Source organism: Scyliorhinus canicula, chromosome 17, assembly GCF_902713615.1.
Source record: "Scyliorhinus canicula chromosome 17, sScyCan1.1, whole genome shotgun sequence".
NCBI classification, from domain to species: Eukaryota; Metazoa; Chordata; class Chondrichthyes; order Carcharhiniformes; family Scyliorhinidae; genus Scyliorhinus; species Scyliorhinus canicula.
The window spans coordinates 117,019,037-117,038,621 of record NC_052162.1 but is presented as its reverse complement, the minus strand read 5'-3'; the positions used below and the strand labels follow the sequence as shown (position 1 = coordinate 117,038,621).

The 19,585-nt window shown below is 47.8% G+C and overlaps 1 protein-coding gene and 1 long non-coding RNA gene across 2 annotated transcripts; one reads left to right on the top strand and one right to left on the bottom strand.

Annotated features, from left to right (window-relative positions):
* Positions 1 to 5,901: 5,901 nt before the first annotated feature.
* Positions 5,902 to 13,551, top strand: LOC119951388. Its single transcript, XR_005457605.1, has 2 exons — positions 5,902 to 6,353; positions 12,986 to 13,551. It is a non-coding gene; the product is annotated as an uncharacterized LOC119951388 (long non-coding RNA).
* A 4,484-nt stretch (positions 13,552 to 18,035) lies between these two features.
* LOC119951550 (zinc finger protein 239-like) lies at positions 18,036 to 19,137 on the bottom strand (the record flags this gene model as incomplete). The annotated part of the gene is made up of 1 exon (XM_038774743.1): positions 18,036 to 19,137. A coding segment is annotated over one exon (729 nt), but the record flags the coding sequence as incomplete, so codon positions are not given.
* Between the last annotated feature and the right edge of the window lie 448 nt (positions 19,138 to 19,585).

Below are 19,585 nucleotides of genomic sequence, written 5' to 3'. Positions count from 1 at the left end.
GGAGGAGGGGGGGAGGGGAGGGGGGGGGAGGAGGAGGGAGGGGAGGGGGGGGAGGAGGAGGGGGGGGAGGAGGGGGGGGGGAGGAGGAGGGGGGGAGGAGGAGGGGGGGAGGAGGAGGGGGGGGAGGAGGGGGGGGAGGAGGGGGGGGGGAGGGGGGGGGAGGGGGGGGGGAGGAGGGGGGGGGAGGGGGGGGGGTTGTTGTGTTACGGGTATAGGGTGGATATGTGGGTTTGAGTAGGGTGATCATGGCTCGGCACAACATTGAGGGCCGAAGGGCCTGTTCTGTGCTGTACTGTTCTATGTTCTATCCATGTAATGTGGAGCGTGGTCTGAGATTACAATCATGGATTATTCCGCTCTGGCTATTTCTGGGGGCACCGATTACCCCACAACAAAGAAGCCGATGCGAGCGTAGACCTTGTGTACTGGTGAGAATGAGAATTCCTTCTCATCCGGGTGTAAAAACTGCCAGGGATCCACTGTCTTTGTCTGCTCCATAAACCGCCAGGGATCCACTGCCCCCGTCTGCTCCATGAACTGCCAGGGATCCACTGCCCCCGTCTGCTCCATGAACCGCCAGGGATCCACTGCCCCCGTCAGCTCCATGAACAGCCAGGGATCCACTGCCCCCAGCTGCTGCATGAACCGCCAGGGATCCACTGCCCCGTCTGCTCCATAAACCGCCAGGGATCCACTGCCCCCGTCAGCTCCATGGACAGCCAGGGATCCACTGCCCCCATCAGCTCCATGAACCGCCAGGGATCCACTGCCCCCGTCAGCTCCATGAACAGCCAGGGATCCACTGCCCCCGTCAGCTCCAGGAACGTTCCCAGTTCCCTCGCCATGCGTGTCATTTTCCCTGTTCTAGGATTGATCCATCAGTCAATGGATCCTGTAAACAGTTGTGAAGTTCCCCCTCTCATCATCAGGCCGTATCCCCCCTCTTCCATCACCCCCCTCCCCACCGCACCATATCCCCCCCTTCTATCTCCCCCCCCCACCCCACCATATCCCCCCACTTCTTTCTCCCCCCCTCCCCACCGTATCCCTCTCCTCTATCTGCCCACCTCCCAGACGCTCTCTTCCCAGTGGGAGATGTGCCGCGGTCCCGCTCTCTCTCGTACTTCCTGGCACTAGCTTTCCCGCTGGTGTGTGGCCCCCTCACCCAGGATTGATCTGACCCCCTCCTAAACCCGCTCTGCTTGTGTTCCTGCTGTCCCCTCCTCACCCTCTCCTGCGCTCTGCTGCCCTCACCCCCTCCCTCCTATCCGCTGGCTCCCCTGTTCATTGTGAGGTGACGCAGTCGGAGTGACCTGTGAACCCTGTCGATCTCTGGCGGTTTGTGGAAGCTGTCTCTCCCAATCAGGTTGCCCAGCATTTGGGCCACGTAGTCGATTGGGTCCCTGCCCTCGATCCCCTCTGGCAGGCCCACTATCCAAATGTTCTGCCTCCTTGACTGATTCTAGTGGTCCTCAACCTTTTCCAGCTCTCGAACTGTGCCCCCCTGGGCTTCCAGTTTCCTCCACATGCCATTGAGCACCTTCTGCCTGGCGGCTAGCACCTCTGCCAGCTTGACCGTCACCCTTATCTCAGCCTTAATGTCATCCTTCATTGCGTTTAGTTCCTTGGTTAGGAACATCCTCCATCCATCGCCTGGTCGGGGTAGGGGTGGGGCTTGTTTTCTGGGTGGCCGGTCTCCCTCTGTCGGGAAGGCTGGAGACCCCTCGCCTCGTGGGCCCGCCGCCCCGGTTGCTCGCCGCTCCTGTCCCTTGCTGCAGTTTCTATGACCCTGCAGCCTTTCCAGCTGTTGCTTCCTGGCATTTTGTTGTCCGCACTATTGCTGAGGGTGAGGGGATGTTTAAGTTTGATTTTGCGGCTAAATTCGGCCGACAGTGCCTATTTTTCTGTTGGATGGAGGAGAGCCACCTGATGTGTGACTACTCAGCACATCCCCGTCACAAGTTCCCTCTCTTTTGAATGTTGACTTGAAACTGCGATCTTATGCTCCAGCGATAAAGCTGGAGGACATCTTCTGACAATCGTGCGGGAGGACCAGACTGGGTTTATACGGGGAAGATTTTCCAGGAACAATGTTGGAAGGTTGCTGAATGTGATTCAGGCTTTTCAGAAATATCCATTGGATGGGCTGCTGATCTCCTTCGATGCAGAGAAAGCTTTTGCTCGAGTTGAGTGGAATTATCTGGTGTATCCGCTGCGAGGCTTCGGGTTGGGTGAGGATTATATTGAGTGGATTCAATTGTTATATCACAGACCGGCAGAGGCGGTGCTCACCAATGGTTTAAGGGTATCGCAGTTTGAGCTTCAGAGAGGGACGAGGCAGGGCTGCCCTCTGTCCCCCTTGTTGTTGGCCACTGAACCATTGCCGGAGGATATTAGATCGCAACCTCTGATGTCAGGACTGGGGGGTGGGGTGAGGCAGCACAAGATCACCCTGTATGCAGATGACGGGCTGCAGTTTGTGTTGAACCCAGTGTTTCAGTCCCGGCCATTATTGGGGTAGTGGATAGATTTTTTAAAAGTATTTTCATTCAGATTTTAACATTTACAAAGTAAAACCAACACAAAATGCCTAAACCCACCCCAACTCCCTAACCGACCTCTCCAACTCCCTTCCTTCCTTCCCCCCCCCCCCCCCCCCCCCCCCCCCCCCCCACCCCACCCCACCCCACCCAGCAGTTGACGGTAACCAGCTCCTTGAAATTATAGAACATAGAATCCCTACGGTGCAGAAGGAAGCTATTCAACCCATCGAGACCGCACCGGCTCTTTGAAAGAGCAGCCTACATAAGCCCATGTCTCCACCCTATCCCTATAACCCATTAACCCCATCTACCCTTTAATGTAAGCCTACAAAGCCTCCGTCTCCCTGCTTCAACCCCTCACCTACTCTGCGTTCGCCACCCAATAATAGTATAACCGGTTCAGCATAGCCAAGCCTCCTGACTGTCGCCCTCTCTGAATCACCGTCTTCCTAATCCTTGCCACCTTATCTGCCCACACAAACGATTAAACCAACCTATCCATCCCCAGAAAGAACAATTTTGGCAAAAAGACCATAAACACTGAGATAAAAATAAAAACCACAGCAAAATGTTCATCTTAGCCAGCAGCACCTGATTGTGGATAGATTTAGTGTCTTCTCTGGTTATAAGATGAATTTTACTGAGTCAGAGGCCATGCTGGTGGGGGGGAGGGGGAGTGTTGAAGGGTAAGCCCCCTCCTCTTGCTAAGTTCCCAATCAGATGCTCTCCCCTTGGGATTTAAATATCTGGGAATGTCAATGGCCCCTCTTTCAGACAGCTATATGGGGCTAATGTTCCACAGCTGATGGTGACTATTAGATGGGACCTTGCCCGGTGGTCGGCTCTTCCGATTTCATGGTGAGGGAGGATCACCTTCATTAAAATGAATGTGTTGCCCAGACTGCTGAACCCTCTGCAGATGCTGCCTATACTGCTGTCGACCAGAGTCGTTAAAGAAATTAATGGAATGATTAGTACATTTATCTGGAACAAAAATAAACCTCACCTCAAGTTTGTTAAGCTCCAATCACCAGGAGCTAAGGGAGGTTTGTGTCTCCCGAATATCTGGCTTTATCAATTGGCCTCACATCTTATGTTCATACGGAATTTGATTAGGATAGACCCAACATCCATCAGGCTCGATACGGAAGCAGGCCAGCCAGTTATCCTTATGTCCAAAACTGGCATAGACTGATAACGGAATGTATCCCATTGGAATTTTTAATGTCTGTATTTCATTCTAAGTCTGATGGATTTGTTAAATTATGAGACCCCTGTCTCAAATACATGTGTTCTAATCTGGCTGACTTGCTCCTCCAGGGCTTTCCATCAGTGAATTCAATTCAACTGAGCCCAGAGTAGGGCACAGTGAGGCACAATGGTTAGCACTGCTGCCACACAGAGCCAGAGACCCAAGTTCAATTCCTTAAGTGGCTGTCTGTGTGGAGATGCGCATACTCCCTGTGTCTGCGTGAGTTTCCTCTGGGTGCTCCGGTTTCCTCCCACAGTCCAATGATGTGCAGGTTAAGTGGATTGGTCATGCTAAATTGGCCATTACGGTCCAAATATGTTAGATTAGGTGGGTTGGCGATGATCAATGCACCAGATTATGGGGAGAGGGTGGGGAGTCTGCTTTTTCTGAGGGTCAGTGCAGATCTGAAGAAGCAAATGGCCTCCTTCTGCACTATAGAGATTCTGTGTCATCTAGATTACTTTAATTCGACTATGCTGTTAGTTTGTTTTGTAATATTTTGGGGTATGCGCCCTGCATTGTTATTCTTCTGTTTTTATATAATCTTATCCTCTTTCCCCACTTACTATGTTAACCTGTCAACTGGTTGTTCAATTAATCTGGCATTTCATATAGAGGCTCTGGTCGCTCAAATATCCTGCTATGAATTAATTCTGCAATGTGTTGCTTGTAATTATGCGGCAATATCTCTTGTCCCGCTCTGTGCCCATTTTCCACCAATTTTTCTGTTATTCTGTTGCATGCATTATTTTAAAATGGTTAAACAAAGGCATGACAAAAGAAACATTAAAAATCTGTCCAACTCATCCTTGAATATATTCAGTGACCCACAGACTCCACTCGTCCCTGAGGAAGAGAATTCCATAGACTAATAGCCTTTTGAGGGAAGAGATGACTGGAAATATATAAATAGCTACAGTACAATATTACACAACCAGAAATAATAATAAATGCACTTTATTACAGACCATAAATAATATATCAAATTTAAAAATATAGACATATCTCTGTCAGATATTAATTTACTATCCCATTAAAATGTCAGTCCTGTACATCTTTGGGTTTGCGGGGGTTAGACTCAAGCAGACATGGGGAGAATGTGCAAACTCCACACGGGCAGTGAACTGGGACCGGGGACGAACCAGTTCCCCAGCGCTGTGAGGCAGCAATGCTAACCACTGCGCCACCATACTTTATTTAAAGAAAATAAAATAATATTTAAACGTTAACCCGGACACCAACAGATTGCTTGCAGTTTCTTAAGGCAAATTACCGCGGATGCTGGAATCTGAAATGAAAGAGAAAATGTTGGAAAATCTCAGCAAGTCTGGCAGCATCTGTAGGGAGAGAAAAGAGCGAACGTTTCGAGTCCGATGAGTCTTTGTCAAAGAGTCATTGGACTCGAAACGTCAGCTCTTTTCTCTGCCAGACCTGCTGAGATTTTCTAGCATTTTACATAGAACATAGAACAGTACAGCACAGAACAGGCCCTTCGGCCCTCGATGTTGTGCCGAGCAATGATCACCCCACTCAAACCCACGTATCCACCCTATACCGTAACCCAACAACCCCCCCCCCCGACCCCCACCTTACTTTTTGGGACACTACGGGCAATTTGGCATGGCCAATCCACCTAACCTTTACTCTTCCTTTAATTGTGAAGATGATGTGGAGATGCCGGTGTTGGACTGGGGTGAGCACAGTAAGAGGTCTTACAGCACTAGGTTAAAGTCCAACAGGTTTGTTTCAAACACGAGCTTCCGGAGCACTGCTCCTTCCACAGGTGGAGGAAGGAGCAGTTCTCCGAAAGCTCGTGTTTGAAACAAACCTGTTGGACTTTAACCTGGTGTTTTAATTGTGAACATTAGGAAAGAGACCATCCTTTTACCAGACAAATAAATGTGTCAAGCTGAGGGAGCAAAGGATGTCTATGTCTTTAAGAGAGAGAGAGACCTGGGCCAGCTTTCCAGAGTCTGCACCCTCCCTGGATTCACTTCCTTTCCCTTCAGTTGCTGCAAGTCACCAATTGAAGGTGAGAATGAGAAAAGAAATGGAAAGGGGGAGAAAAGAAAGTGTTTTACTCACAGATGTTGGGGACAGGAGTTTTTTTCCTTCACTTCCGCTGTGACATCACAATGGAACCCTGCCTGAATCAGCCAATAGGAGTTACTCTATTCCGCTGTGTCGTCACCGGGTTCCAGTGCGCAGGCCCGGCGCTCCCCACACCCTCCCGTTGTTTCGCCCGCCCTCTGAACAAGGGAGAAAAAAACCGACAACAGAACCTCCTCGAGACAAGGTTTCCAGGCAAACGGTTGACAGCCAGAGCGAGAAACCAATCGGCGATCTCCCCCTGCCCACGACTGCGCATGTCCAATGGAGGGGGAAGCTGCGCATGTGCAAAGGGTAGCCCGCCTCATGACCTTTTCCTGAGCTATTGACCAATAGGAAGAGTTGGAGGACCGGAAGGACTCTGGTCCTCCAGCTAATCAGCGCGGGCTTCGTGTGACTGCTGGATTGAACTTCACAATGACGCAAACTTCCTCCTGTCTCCAACATCTGTGAGTAAAACACTTTCTTTTCTCATTTTGACCTTCAATTGGTCACTTGCAGCAACTGAAGGGAAAGGAAGTGAATTCAGGGACTCTGGAAAGCTTGGCCCAGGTCTCTGTCTTAAAGACATTGACATCCTTTGCTTCCCTCAGCTTGACACATTTATTTGTCTGGCTAAAAGGATGCTCTCTTTCCCAGTGTTCACAATTAAAGGGCTGGTTTCCCCAGGAGATGATTGATATTTAAGGGGTCAGTAAACAGGACAAATCCAACCCAGTCAATTACTTCCCTCTTGGAATACTCTCCATCATCAACAAAGTGATGAAAGGAGTCACTAACACCGCTATCAAGTGGCACTTACTTAGCAATAACCTGCACATGGACGCTCAGTTTGGGTACCGCCAGGCTCACTCAGCTCCTGACCTCATTACAGCCTTGGATCAAACATGGACAAAAGAGCTGAAAGCCAGAGGTGAGAGTGACTGCCCTTGGTATCAAGGCAGCATTTGACCGAGTATGGCCTCAAGGAGCCCCAGCTATACTGGAGTCAATGGGAATCTGAGGGAAAACTTTCCATTGGTTTGAGTCATACCGGGCACAAAGGAAGATGGTTGTGGTGGTCGGAGGTCAATCATCTCAGCTCCAGGACATTACTGCAGGAATGATGGGTTTCCTCCAGGTGCTCTGGTTTCCTCCCACAAGTCCCGAAAGACGTGCTTGTTAGGTGTTTTGGACATTCTGAACTCTCCCTCTGTGTACCCGAACAGGTGCAGGAGTGTGGCGACCAAGGGCTTTTCACAGTAACTTAATTGCAGTGTTGATGTAAGCCTACTTGTGACTATAATAAAAGATTATAAGGAGAATTGGGAGGGTGACTATTAAATACAGCAGCATGAGACTGGATGGGGAGTGTGTGGAATGGAGATTTAGAGCATTTGAGGGAAAGAGACAGAGCAAAGAATGTTCGCTAGAAACTAGAATTGTCTGTTCTGAATTTCTTATCCTGCACTGACAGTGATCACTTATGTAAAATCTTTTTGCAGGAAGTTAGAACGAGAGGAGTTTGAGGTGGATATCTCAAACTAAATATTGCGTCAAGAACTGACTGAGTCACTCAATTCTTGGGAACAAAATATCATCAGTCTTTGAATCTAGAAGGAGAAATCTTTGTCTATTCTGTCTGCTTCAAGAGATTTTAAACATCAGTGTGTCAGGAAAAGCACTGAGACACACACACACGTGTGAGACTGTTACAGAGCACCGACTGTGGAAAGAGCTTTAACCAGTTACACAGGCTGAAAAAATACTACACCATTCACAGCAGGGAGAGACTGTACACCTGTTCTGTGTGTGGACGAGGCTTCAACTGATGGTCCAACGTGGTGAGACGCAAGATCACCCGGACCATGGAGAAAGCATGGAAATGTGAGGACTGTGGGAAGGGATTCAAAGGCCCTTACGGGCTGGAAAGGCATCAACGCAGTCACACTGGAGAGAGGCCATTCACCTGCTCTGTGTGTGGGAAGGGATTCACTGACATTGGCAACCTGCGGAGACATGAACGAGTTCACACTGGGGAGAGGGCATTCACCTGCTCTGACTGTGGGAAGGAATTTACTCGGTTATCCCACCTGCAGAGACACCAGAGAGTTCACACTGGAGAGAGACCATTCACATGCAGTGTGTGTGATAAGGGATTCACTCAGTTACCCAACCTGCTGGTCCACCGTCGAGTTCACACTGGGGAGAGGCCATTCACCTGTACTGTGTGTGGGAAGGGATTCACTCGGTTATCCCACCTGCGGACACACCAGCGAGTTCACACCGGGAAGAGGCCATTCATCTGCATTGTGTGTGATATGGGATTCACTCAGTTAGTCCACCTGCAGTCACACCAGCGAGTTCACACTGGGGAGATGCCATTCACCTGCAGTGTGTGTGCGAAGGGATTCACTCAGTTATCCAGCCTGCTGAGCCACAATGTCACTCACACCAATGAGAGACCCTTTAAATGCTCTGACTGTGGGAAGAGTTTCAAAAGATCTCAGGCGCTGATGATCCACCAGCGCATTCATACTGAGGAGAGACCGTTCAGCTGCTCTCACTGCACAAAGAGGTTTAAAACATCATCCAACCTGATGAAACACCAGCGGGTTCACACCAGAGAGAGGCCATTCGCTTGCTCCAACTGTGGAAAGGGATTCACTCAGTCATCCCATTTGCTGAAACACAATGTCACTCACACCAATGAGAGACCCTTTAAATGCTCTGACTGTGGGAGTGGATTTAAAACCTCTCAGGTACTGGTGATCCACCAGCGCACTCACACTGAGGAGAGACCGTTCAGCTGCTCTCATTGCACAAAGACGTTTAGAACATCATCCACACTGTGGAGACACCAGCAAGTCCACACTGGAAAGACGCCATTCACTTGCTCTTACTGTGGGGAGGGATTCACTCAGTCATCCAACATGCTGAGACACCAAAGGGTTCACAAGTGATGACGGGTTAGATTCTGCTGTTATTCCTGCTGTTAATCACATCCAGGACTGAACCTGGTTGGCCATGAGACACATCAACTCCAGACTCCCAGAGTACCTTGAGCTACTGCAATTCGCATACCACCGCAACCAGTCCATAGCAGACGCCTTCTCCCTGACCCTACAATCATCCCTGGAGCATCTCGACAACAAGGACTCCTATGTCAGACTCCTATTCATTAACTACAGCTCCGCCTTCAACACCAGTATCCCAGCCAAGCTCATATCAAAAGTCCAAAACCTAGGACTTGGCTCCTCCCTCTGCAACTGGATCCTTGACTTCCTGATCCACAATCAGTAAGGATAAACGACAACTCCTCCATGATAGTCCTCAATACTAGGGCCCCACAAGGTTGCGTACTTTGCTCCTATACTCCCTGTACACACACGACTGTGGCAAAATTTGGCTCCCACTCCATCTACGAGTTTGCTGATGACATAACTGTAATGGATCGAATCTCAAACAACGATGAGTCAGTGCATAGGAGGGAGATAGAGAACCTGGTGGCATGGTGTAATGACATGAATCTCTCCCTCAATGTCAGCAAAACTAAGGAGCTGGTCATTTATTTCAGGAAGTAAAATATCTTACACACCCCTGTCTGCATCAATGGTGCTGAGGGAGAGATGGTTGACAGCTTCAAATTCTGAGGTGTGCACATCACCAACAAGCTGTCCTGGTCCACCCACGTCGAGGCTACGACCAAGAAAGCACAACAGCGCCTATACTTCCTCAGGAAACTAAGGAAATTCAGCATGTCTACATTGAATCTTACCAATTATTACAGATACACCAGAGAAAGCATCCTATCTGGCTGCAGCACAGCCTAGTATGGCAACTGCTTGGCCCAAGACCGCAAGAAACTACAGAGAGCCCTGAACACAGCCCAGTCCATCACACAAACCCACCTTCCATCCATTGAATCTGTCTATACCTCCCACTGCCTTGGGAAAGCAGGCAGCAAAATCAAAGACCCCTCCCACCCGGGTTATTCTCTTTTCCATCAGGCAGGCGATACAAAAGTTTGAGAACATATTCAAAAACAGCTTTTTCCCTGCTGTTACCAGACTCCTGAATGACCCTCTTATGGACTGAACTGATCTCTCCACGCATCTTCTCTACTGAGTAGCATGACACTCCGTATGCTTCACCCGATGTCTATGTATTTATATTGTGTATTTCAGAAGGTCAGTAGTGTTTTTCCCCACTAAGGTAGATCTAAAATAAAATAATACATTTGTCTCTGTTCCATTGAGTCTACAGCACAGGGCCAGGCCAGTCGGCTCAATTGGTCTCTGTCAGTATTTATGCTCCACATGAGCCTCCACCCACCCCTCTTCATCTCCCCAATCAGCATATCCTTCTATTCCTTTCTCCCTCATGTATGTATCTAGCTTCCACTTCAATGTATTCATGCTGTTCACCTCAACCACTCACTGGTAGCGAGTTCCACATTCTCACCACTCGCTGGGTAAAGAGGATTCTCATCAAATCCCTATTGGATTATTGAACCCCTTCATATTCTTAAAGACTCCCATCAGGTCACCCTAGTCTTCTCTTTTCTCGAGAAAAGCAGCCCCAACTTTTCCTGAGGGGGAAATGCTCTCAGTTCTGGTATTATTCTTGTGAATCTTTGTTGCACCTTCTCCAGTGCCTCCATTTCCTTGTTCTAAATGGAGATGACAAATGTTGACATTGCTCCCAGTGTAGTCTAACCCTGGTTCTAAACAAGTTAAACATAACCTCCCTAGGGCAACACGGTGGCGCAGTGAGTTAGCACTGTGGCCTCACGGCGCCAAGGTCCCAGGTTCGATCCCGGCTCTGGGTCACTGTCCGTGTGGAGTTTGCACATTCTCCCCGTGTTAGCGTGGGCTTCGCCCCAACAACCCAAAGATGTGCAGGATAGGTGGATTGGCCAATCCCAGTGCCCCATTCTATACCTGTAGCTCTGCAATTTAGTTCCCTCAAATGCCGATCCAATTTCCATTTGAAATCCTCCATTGTCTTCATTTCCACCCCCCACACAGGCAGCAAGTTCCAGGTCATTACCATTCGCTGCATCAAAATATTCTCCCTCACAGAACCCCCCCCCCACCATCTCTAATCCTAAACCTGAAATCTGTGTCCCCCTCGTCCTTGTCTCATCAGCGAATTGGAACAGCTTTTCTTTATCCATCTTACCTAAACCTGTCGTAATCTTGTCCACCTCTCTCAAATCATCCTCCTTTGCTCCAAGGTGAATAATCCCAGCCTGACCTGAACAAACAAACAGAATATGTTAATACCTGGGATCTTCGGGAATGTTTAATTTCTGTTTGAAAGATACTGGGAATTTTGTCCTGGACAATAAATGATTGGAATGTTTACCTTGGGTGTGGTTGAATGAAATATATCAATCTGGTATCCATCTACGTTCTAGTGAAAGTTTGGAATATGTGGATGGGATGAAAAAGTTGATCACTTCCTTTTGCAAATATTGACATGCTTTCAAAATAATTTAGAGGACCCAATTATTTTTTTCCAATTCAGGAGCAATTTAGTGTGACCAATCTACCTACCCTGCACATCTTTTGGGTTGTGGAGGTCAGACCCACGCAGAAAATCTCCAAACTCTTCACAGTGACCTGGGGCCGGGATCGAACCTGGGTCCTTGGTGCCATGAGGCAGCAGTGCTAACCACTGTGCCACCCAGATATATTTACATCCTGGCGCATGAACTTTGTTTTAAAGAATTCCACATTTGAAAGCCCAGCCACAAAATTAAATATCAGCACCAGAACAGGGCAGATCAGAAAGACAGACACTCACTTTGATCTTTTCATCAGAGCATCTGAGAGTTAAGAATATGTGACATGATTTTGGGATCCCGGTGTGGGTGTGCAGTTGTGATTTGTTACATGTGAAAAATAACAAGCCTAAATTCATGGTGAAATGGACTGAAGACCGGGTCCCAAACACACACAGCTGCTGGAGACACAGCAGGAGATGACATGGTTAATGTGGCCAGGGGATTGAGACACCATTGTGACATCATCAAGACATTGACACACACTCCAGAGAGAAACTGACTTTAAAACAATCCAGATAGAATTAAACACACTGGACATGGGCAAAGTGGGAATGAAATTAAAGCGATAATGGGCTATGAAAGGCTTGGGAGAAATAATACTGAGTAAGAACTGTCCACAAAGAGACAGTTGGAGAATCTTTTACATTCATGTTTGATCTGTTCCTCGAAGCATCTGTCCTAATGTACCAGGAACTTGGAACTCACGGCGCTAATTCAGAAGAAAAAATCAAATCGATGTTGTCCCAGATGGAGCCAGAACAGAACGGGAAAATAACAGAGTGAAATTGAGTGAGGGGTCGGAGAGAGAGTTTTCCTCCCCCTCAAGGTATGGAGTGCAAGAATCCTGGGGGACTCCCTACTTCAGGTTTTCTTGCTAATGAGTGAACATTAAATTAAATTCTATGACTGGCTGTGGATTTATTTTGAATTTGATTTTTTTTTTTTAAGAACAGTACAGCACAGAACAGGCCCTTCGGCCCTCGATGTTGTGCCGAGCAATGATCACCCTACTCAAACCCACGTATCCACCCTATACCCGTAACCCAACAACCTCCCCCTTAACCCTACTTTTATTAGGACACTACGGGCAATTTAGCATGGCCAATCCACCTAACCCGCACATCTTTGGACTGTGGGAGGAAACCGGAGCACCCGGAGGAAACCCACGCACACACGGGGAGGACGTACAGACTCCGCACAGACAGTGACCCAGCCGGGAATCGAACCTGGGACCCTGGAGCTGTGAAGCATTTGTGCTAACTACCGTGCTGCCCTTAATAGAGGAAGAATTTCTGGAGTGTGGACAGTGTGGTTGTGGAACCAACAAGGTAACAGACCATCTTGGACTGGGTGTTGTGCAATGAGAAAGGAATAGTTGGCAACCTAGTTGTTAGAGAACCCTTAATTGTTACACTGCTCCTGTTTTTATTCCTGTTGTGATTACGCTCAAGGTAAGGATGGTTGACAGGTGACAGGATGGGAAATTGTGGTTTGGGTCTTCACTGACCAAATGTTTTATTGATCCGAAAGGTATAAAAGGGACCAAACTCCAGCAGAAATCGAGCAGAGCTGAGAACAGACGACTCGCTGTGTGGGAACAGGGAGATAAACAGCTCCCAGAGGACAGAGAAAACAAGAGTGCCTGGAATCCTAGACAATCCTGGGTGTCAAGGCCACCATGTTTTCCTTGCTTGGCATGGGAATGCTGACTCCCTGTACCAGGGACGGAGCGTGGGGAAGACAATTGTTTGAGAGTTTGATGTGGCTTAGGCGGGTACAGATGGTTCAATGACAGGCTTTGTAATTGGTCCATTCAAATGTTAGCTCGGCAATGATTGGGTTAAATCAGTCTCCATAGACTTTGTGATGTTATAAAGTATAAGAAGGGATTCCCCGAGCACAGAGATTTATTGAGGTTTTACATATTCCACTGACTGGGACCATGGCATCTGGGGCAGAGCAGGGAGCATTTACCTGGAGATGGTGCTTCTACCCAGAGTGTAATGGGAATGCTGCTGCACTTTGATATTACTGCTCAGACATTAGCCTGTGTCAGCTCTTATTTATACTGAATAACATCTAACCACTGTCACCAATAAGGGTTATCACTGTGAATCATTTCAGAGTTTGGGGAAGCGGGTGTTAAGCGTCTATACATACAAATTAAGAGCAGAACACGACCATTCGGCCCCTCGAGCCTGCTCCACCTTCAGTAAGATCAGGGATGATCTGAATGTTGTCTCAACTCCACTTTCCTTCCTTCACCCTTTCACTCCCTCGTCAATCAAGAATTTACCAAACTCAGCCTCAAAACATATTCACTGACCCTGCCCCTCCACTCTCTGGTGAAGATCCACAGACCTATTGCCCTCAGGAGAACAAATATTCTCATCAGCATCTTAAATGGGAACCCCATGGGCTGGATTCTCCGCCTTGCCACCGATGCCTGGGGATTTCCTGGCGGCGTGGAGCTGCCCACAATGGGAACCCCATGGGCTGGATTCTCCGCCTTGCCAGCAACGCACCGATGCCTGGGGATTTCCTGGCGGCGTGGAGCTGCCCACAATGGGAACCCCATGGGCTGGATTCTCCGCTTGCCAGCAGCGCACCGATGCCTGGGGATTTCCTGGCGGCGTGGGGCTGCCCACAATGGGAAACCCCATTGACCGGCTGGTGAGACGGAGAATCCCGCAGCCAGCGGGGCGCACTGCACCAGAAATCTGAATCACAGCTCCGATTTTTAAACAGTGTCCCCGAGTTCTAGTCTCTGCCACAAAGGGAAACATCCTCCCAGCATTCTTTCTGTCAATTCCATTCAGGACCTCGTGTTTCAATAAGATTATCTCTCATTCTTCTCAACTGCAATGGATACAGGCCCAACCTGTCAAACCTTTCTTCAGAGGATAACCCCCTCATTCCAGGAATCCGGGGAGTCAACCTCTAAATTGTTTCTAATGCAATTACCTCATTTCTGAAATAAGGAGACCCAATCTGTACACAGTGCTGTAAATATGGTCTCACCAAGACCCTGTACAACTGCAGCAAAACATCCCGACTTTTATATTCCAATCCCTTTGCAATAAACAATATTCCATTGTGCTTCCCAATCACCGGCTGTACCTGCAAACTAATTTATTGAGATGTGTGTATCAGGACACCCAGATCCCTCTGTACCTCAGAGTTCTGAAATCTCTCTCCATTTATATATGCTGTTTTATTTAATCCTTCCTGCCAAAGTGTACAAGTTCATGCTTTTCCACGTCATGCTCCATCCATAACATTTTTGTCCATTCACTTAACCTATTTATTGTCCTTTGCAGACTCCTTAAGTCCTCTTCACAAATTACTTTCTGACCTATCTTTGTGTCATCAGCAAATTTTGCTGTCAAGGACGTCACGGTGGTGCAGTGGTTATCACTGCTGCCTCACAGCTCTGAGGACCCGTGTTTGATCCAGGCTGGGTCACTGTCCTTGTGGAGTTTGCACATTATCCCCGTAATTGCGTGAGTCTCATCCCCATAACCCAAAGATGTGCAGGCTAGGTGAAATGGCCACACTAAATTGTCCTGTAAGTGGAAAGAAAAAAGAGAATTGGGTACTTTAACTTTATTTTATTTTTGATTAGCCGCCATGCATTTGATTCCATCATCCAACTCATTATTACTCGAAACAACATTAACTAAACATTACTTTTGTAGGAAACTAACACAGTAAAGTATAAAGTAGAACTTTGTCCTTTACACAATCAAAAACCGCACATCACAATTATATTTTACTCTACCCCGGAAGTCGAAACTTAGTCGTTTCAGAATAAGTCCAAAGTGATGAGGCGGCAAACATTGGTAAGAGTTGTTTATAGACCACCAAACAGTAGTAATAGTGGTGGGGCATGGTATTAATCAGGAGATTAGAGAAGCTTGTAGCATGGGTAAAACAGTTATCATGGGTGACTTCAATCTGCATATAGACTGTAAATCTAATGAGCACTGATGCTGTGTAGGGCAAGTTTCTGGAGTGTGTAGGGACGGTTTTCTAGAACAGTAAGTTGAGGAACCGACTAGAGAACCTGCTGTCGTAGATCCAGTATTATGTAGCGATAAAGAGATAATTAATAATAATCTTTATTGTCACAAGTAGGCTTACATTAACACTGCAATGAAGTTACTGTGAAAAGCCCCTCGTCGCCACATTCCGGCGCCTGTTTGGGTCACAGAGGGAGAATTCAGAATATCCAATTCACTTAACAGCACGTCTTTCGGGAATTATGGGAGGAAACCAGAGCACCCGGAGGAAACCCACGCAGACACGAGGAGACTCCACACAGACAGTGACCCAATCCAGGAATCAAACCTGGGACCCTGGCGCTGTGAAGCAACAGTGCTACCCATAGTGCTACCGTGCCACATATAATAATCTTGCTGTAAAAGAACCTTTAGGGCTGAATGACCACAATATGACAGAATTTTACATTAAGTTTGAACATGAGGTACTTCAATTTGAAGCCAGAGTGTTAAATTTGAACAAAGGAAATTCTGACAGTGTGAGGGACAAATTGGCTGAGGTGGTTGTGAAAAATACATTAAAGGTGTGACAGTACACAGGAAATGGAGAGACTTTATAGAATTATTACACCGTTTACATTCCTTCAAGGCACAGGAACCCCAAACAGAGGGAGTTTAAAAAAACATAACATTTAGAGTACCCAATTCATTTTTTCCAATTAAGGGTCAATTTAGCGTGGTCAATCCACGTTCCCTGCACATCTGTGGGCTGTGGGGTGAAACCCACACAAACACGGGAAGAACGTGCAAACTCCACATGGACAGTGACCTCGGGCGGGATCAAACCTGGGACCTCGGTGCAGTGAGGCAGCAGTGCTAACCACTGTGCCACTGTTATGCCCGCCAACAGAGGAAGTTAAAGACAGTATAAGATTGAAAGAAAAGGCCAATAAAGTCACCAGAAATAGTAAAGCTGAGGATTGGGAGGATTTTACAATTATGCAAAGGAGGGCGAAGACACTGATAGAAAGGGAGAATAGAATATCAATGTAAACTAGAAAAACAACATTAAAAATGGACTAAAAGCTTCAGTCGGTACATAAAAAGGAAACATTTGGTGAAGATAAACATGGGTCTTTTCTAGGTAGAGACAGGAGAATTTTATAATCGAGCATAGATCTTTAAAATGTCATAAACAAGTGCAGAAAGTCATGGAGAAGACTAATGAAATGCTGGCCTTTATAATTAGAGGACTGGAGTATAAGGACACAGACGTTATGCTGCAGCTTTACAAAACTCTAGTTAGACCCCACTTGGAGACTGTGAGCAGTTCTGGGCACTAAACCTAGAGGTGACCAGCTGTGTAGATGAGGGAAATGCATTTGACGTCGTCTATTTGGACTTCAGCAAGGCTTTTGATAAAGTCCCACATGGGAGACTGAGAGCGAAGGTAAGAGCCCATGAGATCCAAGGAAACTTGGATCCAATATTGGCTGAGTGGCAGGAAGCAGAGGGTGATAGTTGGAGGGGTGTTTTTCTGACTGGAAGCCTGTGTCCAGTAGGGTCGCACAGAGATCAGTGTTGGGGCCCTTGCTGTTTGTGATTTATATAAATGACTTGGACATGAATGTCGGAGGGCTGATCAGTAAGTTTGCGGATGACATGGAAATTGGTGGGGTGGTAAATAGTGAGGAGGATAGCCTTTCATTACGGGGGGAGATAGACGGGTTGGTCAGTTGGGCTGATCAGTGGGAAATGGAATTCAATCTGGATCAGTGTGAAGTGATGCACTTGGGCAGGTCAAACAAGGCAAAGGGAATACATGATAAACGGCAGGACCCTGGGAAGCACCGAGGATCAGAGGGACCTGGTGTGCATGTACACCAATCCCTTAAGGTGTCAGAGCAGGAGGATCCAGTGGGTAAGAAGGCAGATGGCAGACTTGTCTTTATTAGCTGAGGCATCGAGTTTAAGGGCAGGGAGGTTATGCTTGAACTGTACAAAACATTGGTTAGGCCACAGCTATAGTATTGTGTGCAGTTCTGGAATCCACATTATAGGAGGGATGTGATAGCAGTGGAAAGGGTGCGGAGGAGATTTACCAGGATGTTTCCTGGTTGGAGAGTTTTAGTTATGAAGAGAGATTGGATAGACTTGGATTGTTTTCCTTGGAGCAGCGGAGACTGAGGGGGACATGATTGAGATGTGTAAAATTATGAGGGACAAAGATAGAGGAGACAGGAAAAAACTTTTCTCTTTGGTGGAGGGATCAGTGACCAGGGGGCACAGGTTTAAGGTCAGAGGCAGGAGGTTTAGAGGGGATGTGAGGAAAAGCTTTTTTACCCAGAGGGTGGTGGGAGTTTGGAACTCGCTGCCTGAAAGGCTGGTGGAAGCAGAAACCCTCAGAACATTTCAGAAGCATTTAGATGGCGATGCCCAGGCTATAGGCCAAGTGCTGGAAAATGGGATTAGAATAGCGTTTTTTTTAATGTTTTTATTCTCCATTTTCACATTTTCCTTCAAAATTTACACCCCACCAACAGACAGTAAACAGTAACAAATACAAAATCAATCTCCTTAATAATAACAACGATCCCATTCTCCCACCACCCCAAACAGCGGTTGAAGCCGGCCAGTGAACAGGAGTGAGGTGGGGGGAGGGGGCTGCGGCCATCGGAGCATGGCAGAACAGGGTCCGAAGGGTCTAGCTGGGGTGGAAATTTGGGAGGAAGGAACCGACGTTGGGGGGAGGATTTTTACAAGTGACAGTGGAGGGAAGGAGTTTGGGGGGCGGGGGGATGGTGTTTACAACTCTTGGGATTAGAATAGTTAAGCGGTTGTTTTGGACTGGCGCAGACTCGATGGGCCGAAATACCTTTACTGTGCTCTATGACCTATGTGAAGTTGGTTACAATCGGATCAGCTGGTGTCTCTGATGGATAATCGAGTGATTCACTTCTCACACTGAGAGCAGGTTAACGCCTTTTCCCCAGTGTGAATTCGCTGGTGTCTCTGCAGGCTGGATAAGTGAGTGAATCCCTTCTCACACTGAGAGCAGGTAAATGGCCTTTCCCCAGTGTGAATCCACTGATGTGCCTGCAGGGTAGATGAACGAATGAATCCCTTCCCACACTGAGTACAGGTAAACGGCCTCTCCCCAATGTGAATCCACTGATGTTCCTGCAGGGTAGATGAACGTCTGAATCCCTTCCCACACTGAGAGCAGGTAAACGGCCTCTCCCCAATGTGAATGCACTGATGTCTCTGTAGGGTGGATGAATGTCTGAATCCCTCCCCACAATGAGAGCAGATAAACGGCCTCTCCCCACTGTGAATCCGCTGATGTCTCTGCAGGGTGGATGACTGTCTGAATCCCTTCCCACAATGAGAGCAGGTGAATGGCTTCTCCCCAGTGTGAATTCGCTGGTGTCTCTGTAGGTTGGATAACCGAGTGAATCCCTTCCCACACCGAGAGCAGGTGAATGGCCTCTCCCCAATGTGAGCTCGCAGGTGTTTCCACAGGCTGAACGAACGACTGAATCCATTCCCACACTGAGAGCAGGTGAATGGCTTCTCCCCAGTGTGAACCCGCTGGTGTCTCCACAGGCTGGATAAATGTTTGAATTCCTTCCCACATTGAGAGCAGGTAAACCGTCTCTCCACAGTGTGAACTTGTTGGTGACTGTGAAGGTTGGATAACTGAGTGAATCCCTTCTCACACTGAGAGCAGGTGAACGGCTTCTCCCCAGTGTGACTGCGTCGATGAGCTTCCAGCAAACATGGGGCTCTGTATCCCTTCCCACAATCCGAACATTTCCACGGTTTCTCCATGTTTTGGATCATTGAAGCCTTGACCACACACAAACACGTGGACGGTCTCTGCCCGCTGTGAATGGTGTGATGTAACTGGTTAAAGCTCTTTCCACAGTCTCACTCGGGTGTGTGTGTCTCGATGCTTTTCCAGTCACACTGATGTTTAAAATCTTTTGAAGTCAACACACGAGGCAAACATTTCTCCTTCTAGATTCAAAGGCTAATGATATTCAGATCGAAAGGAATCGAGTGACTCTGCCAGATTGAGACGTGACGTTTGAGATTTCTGTCTGTAATTCGTCCTCTTCTAATATCC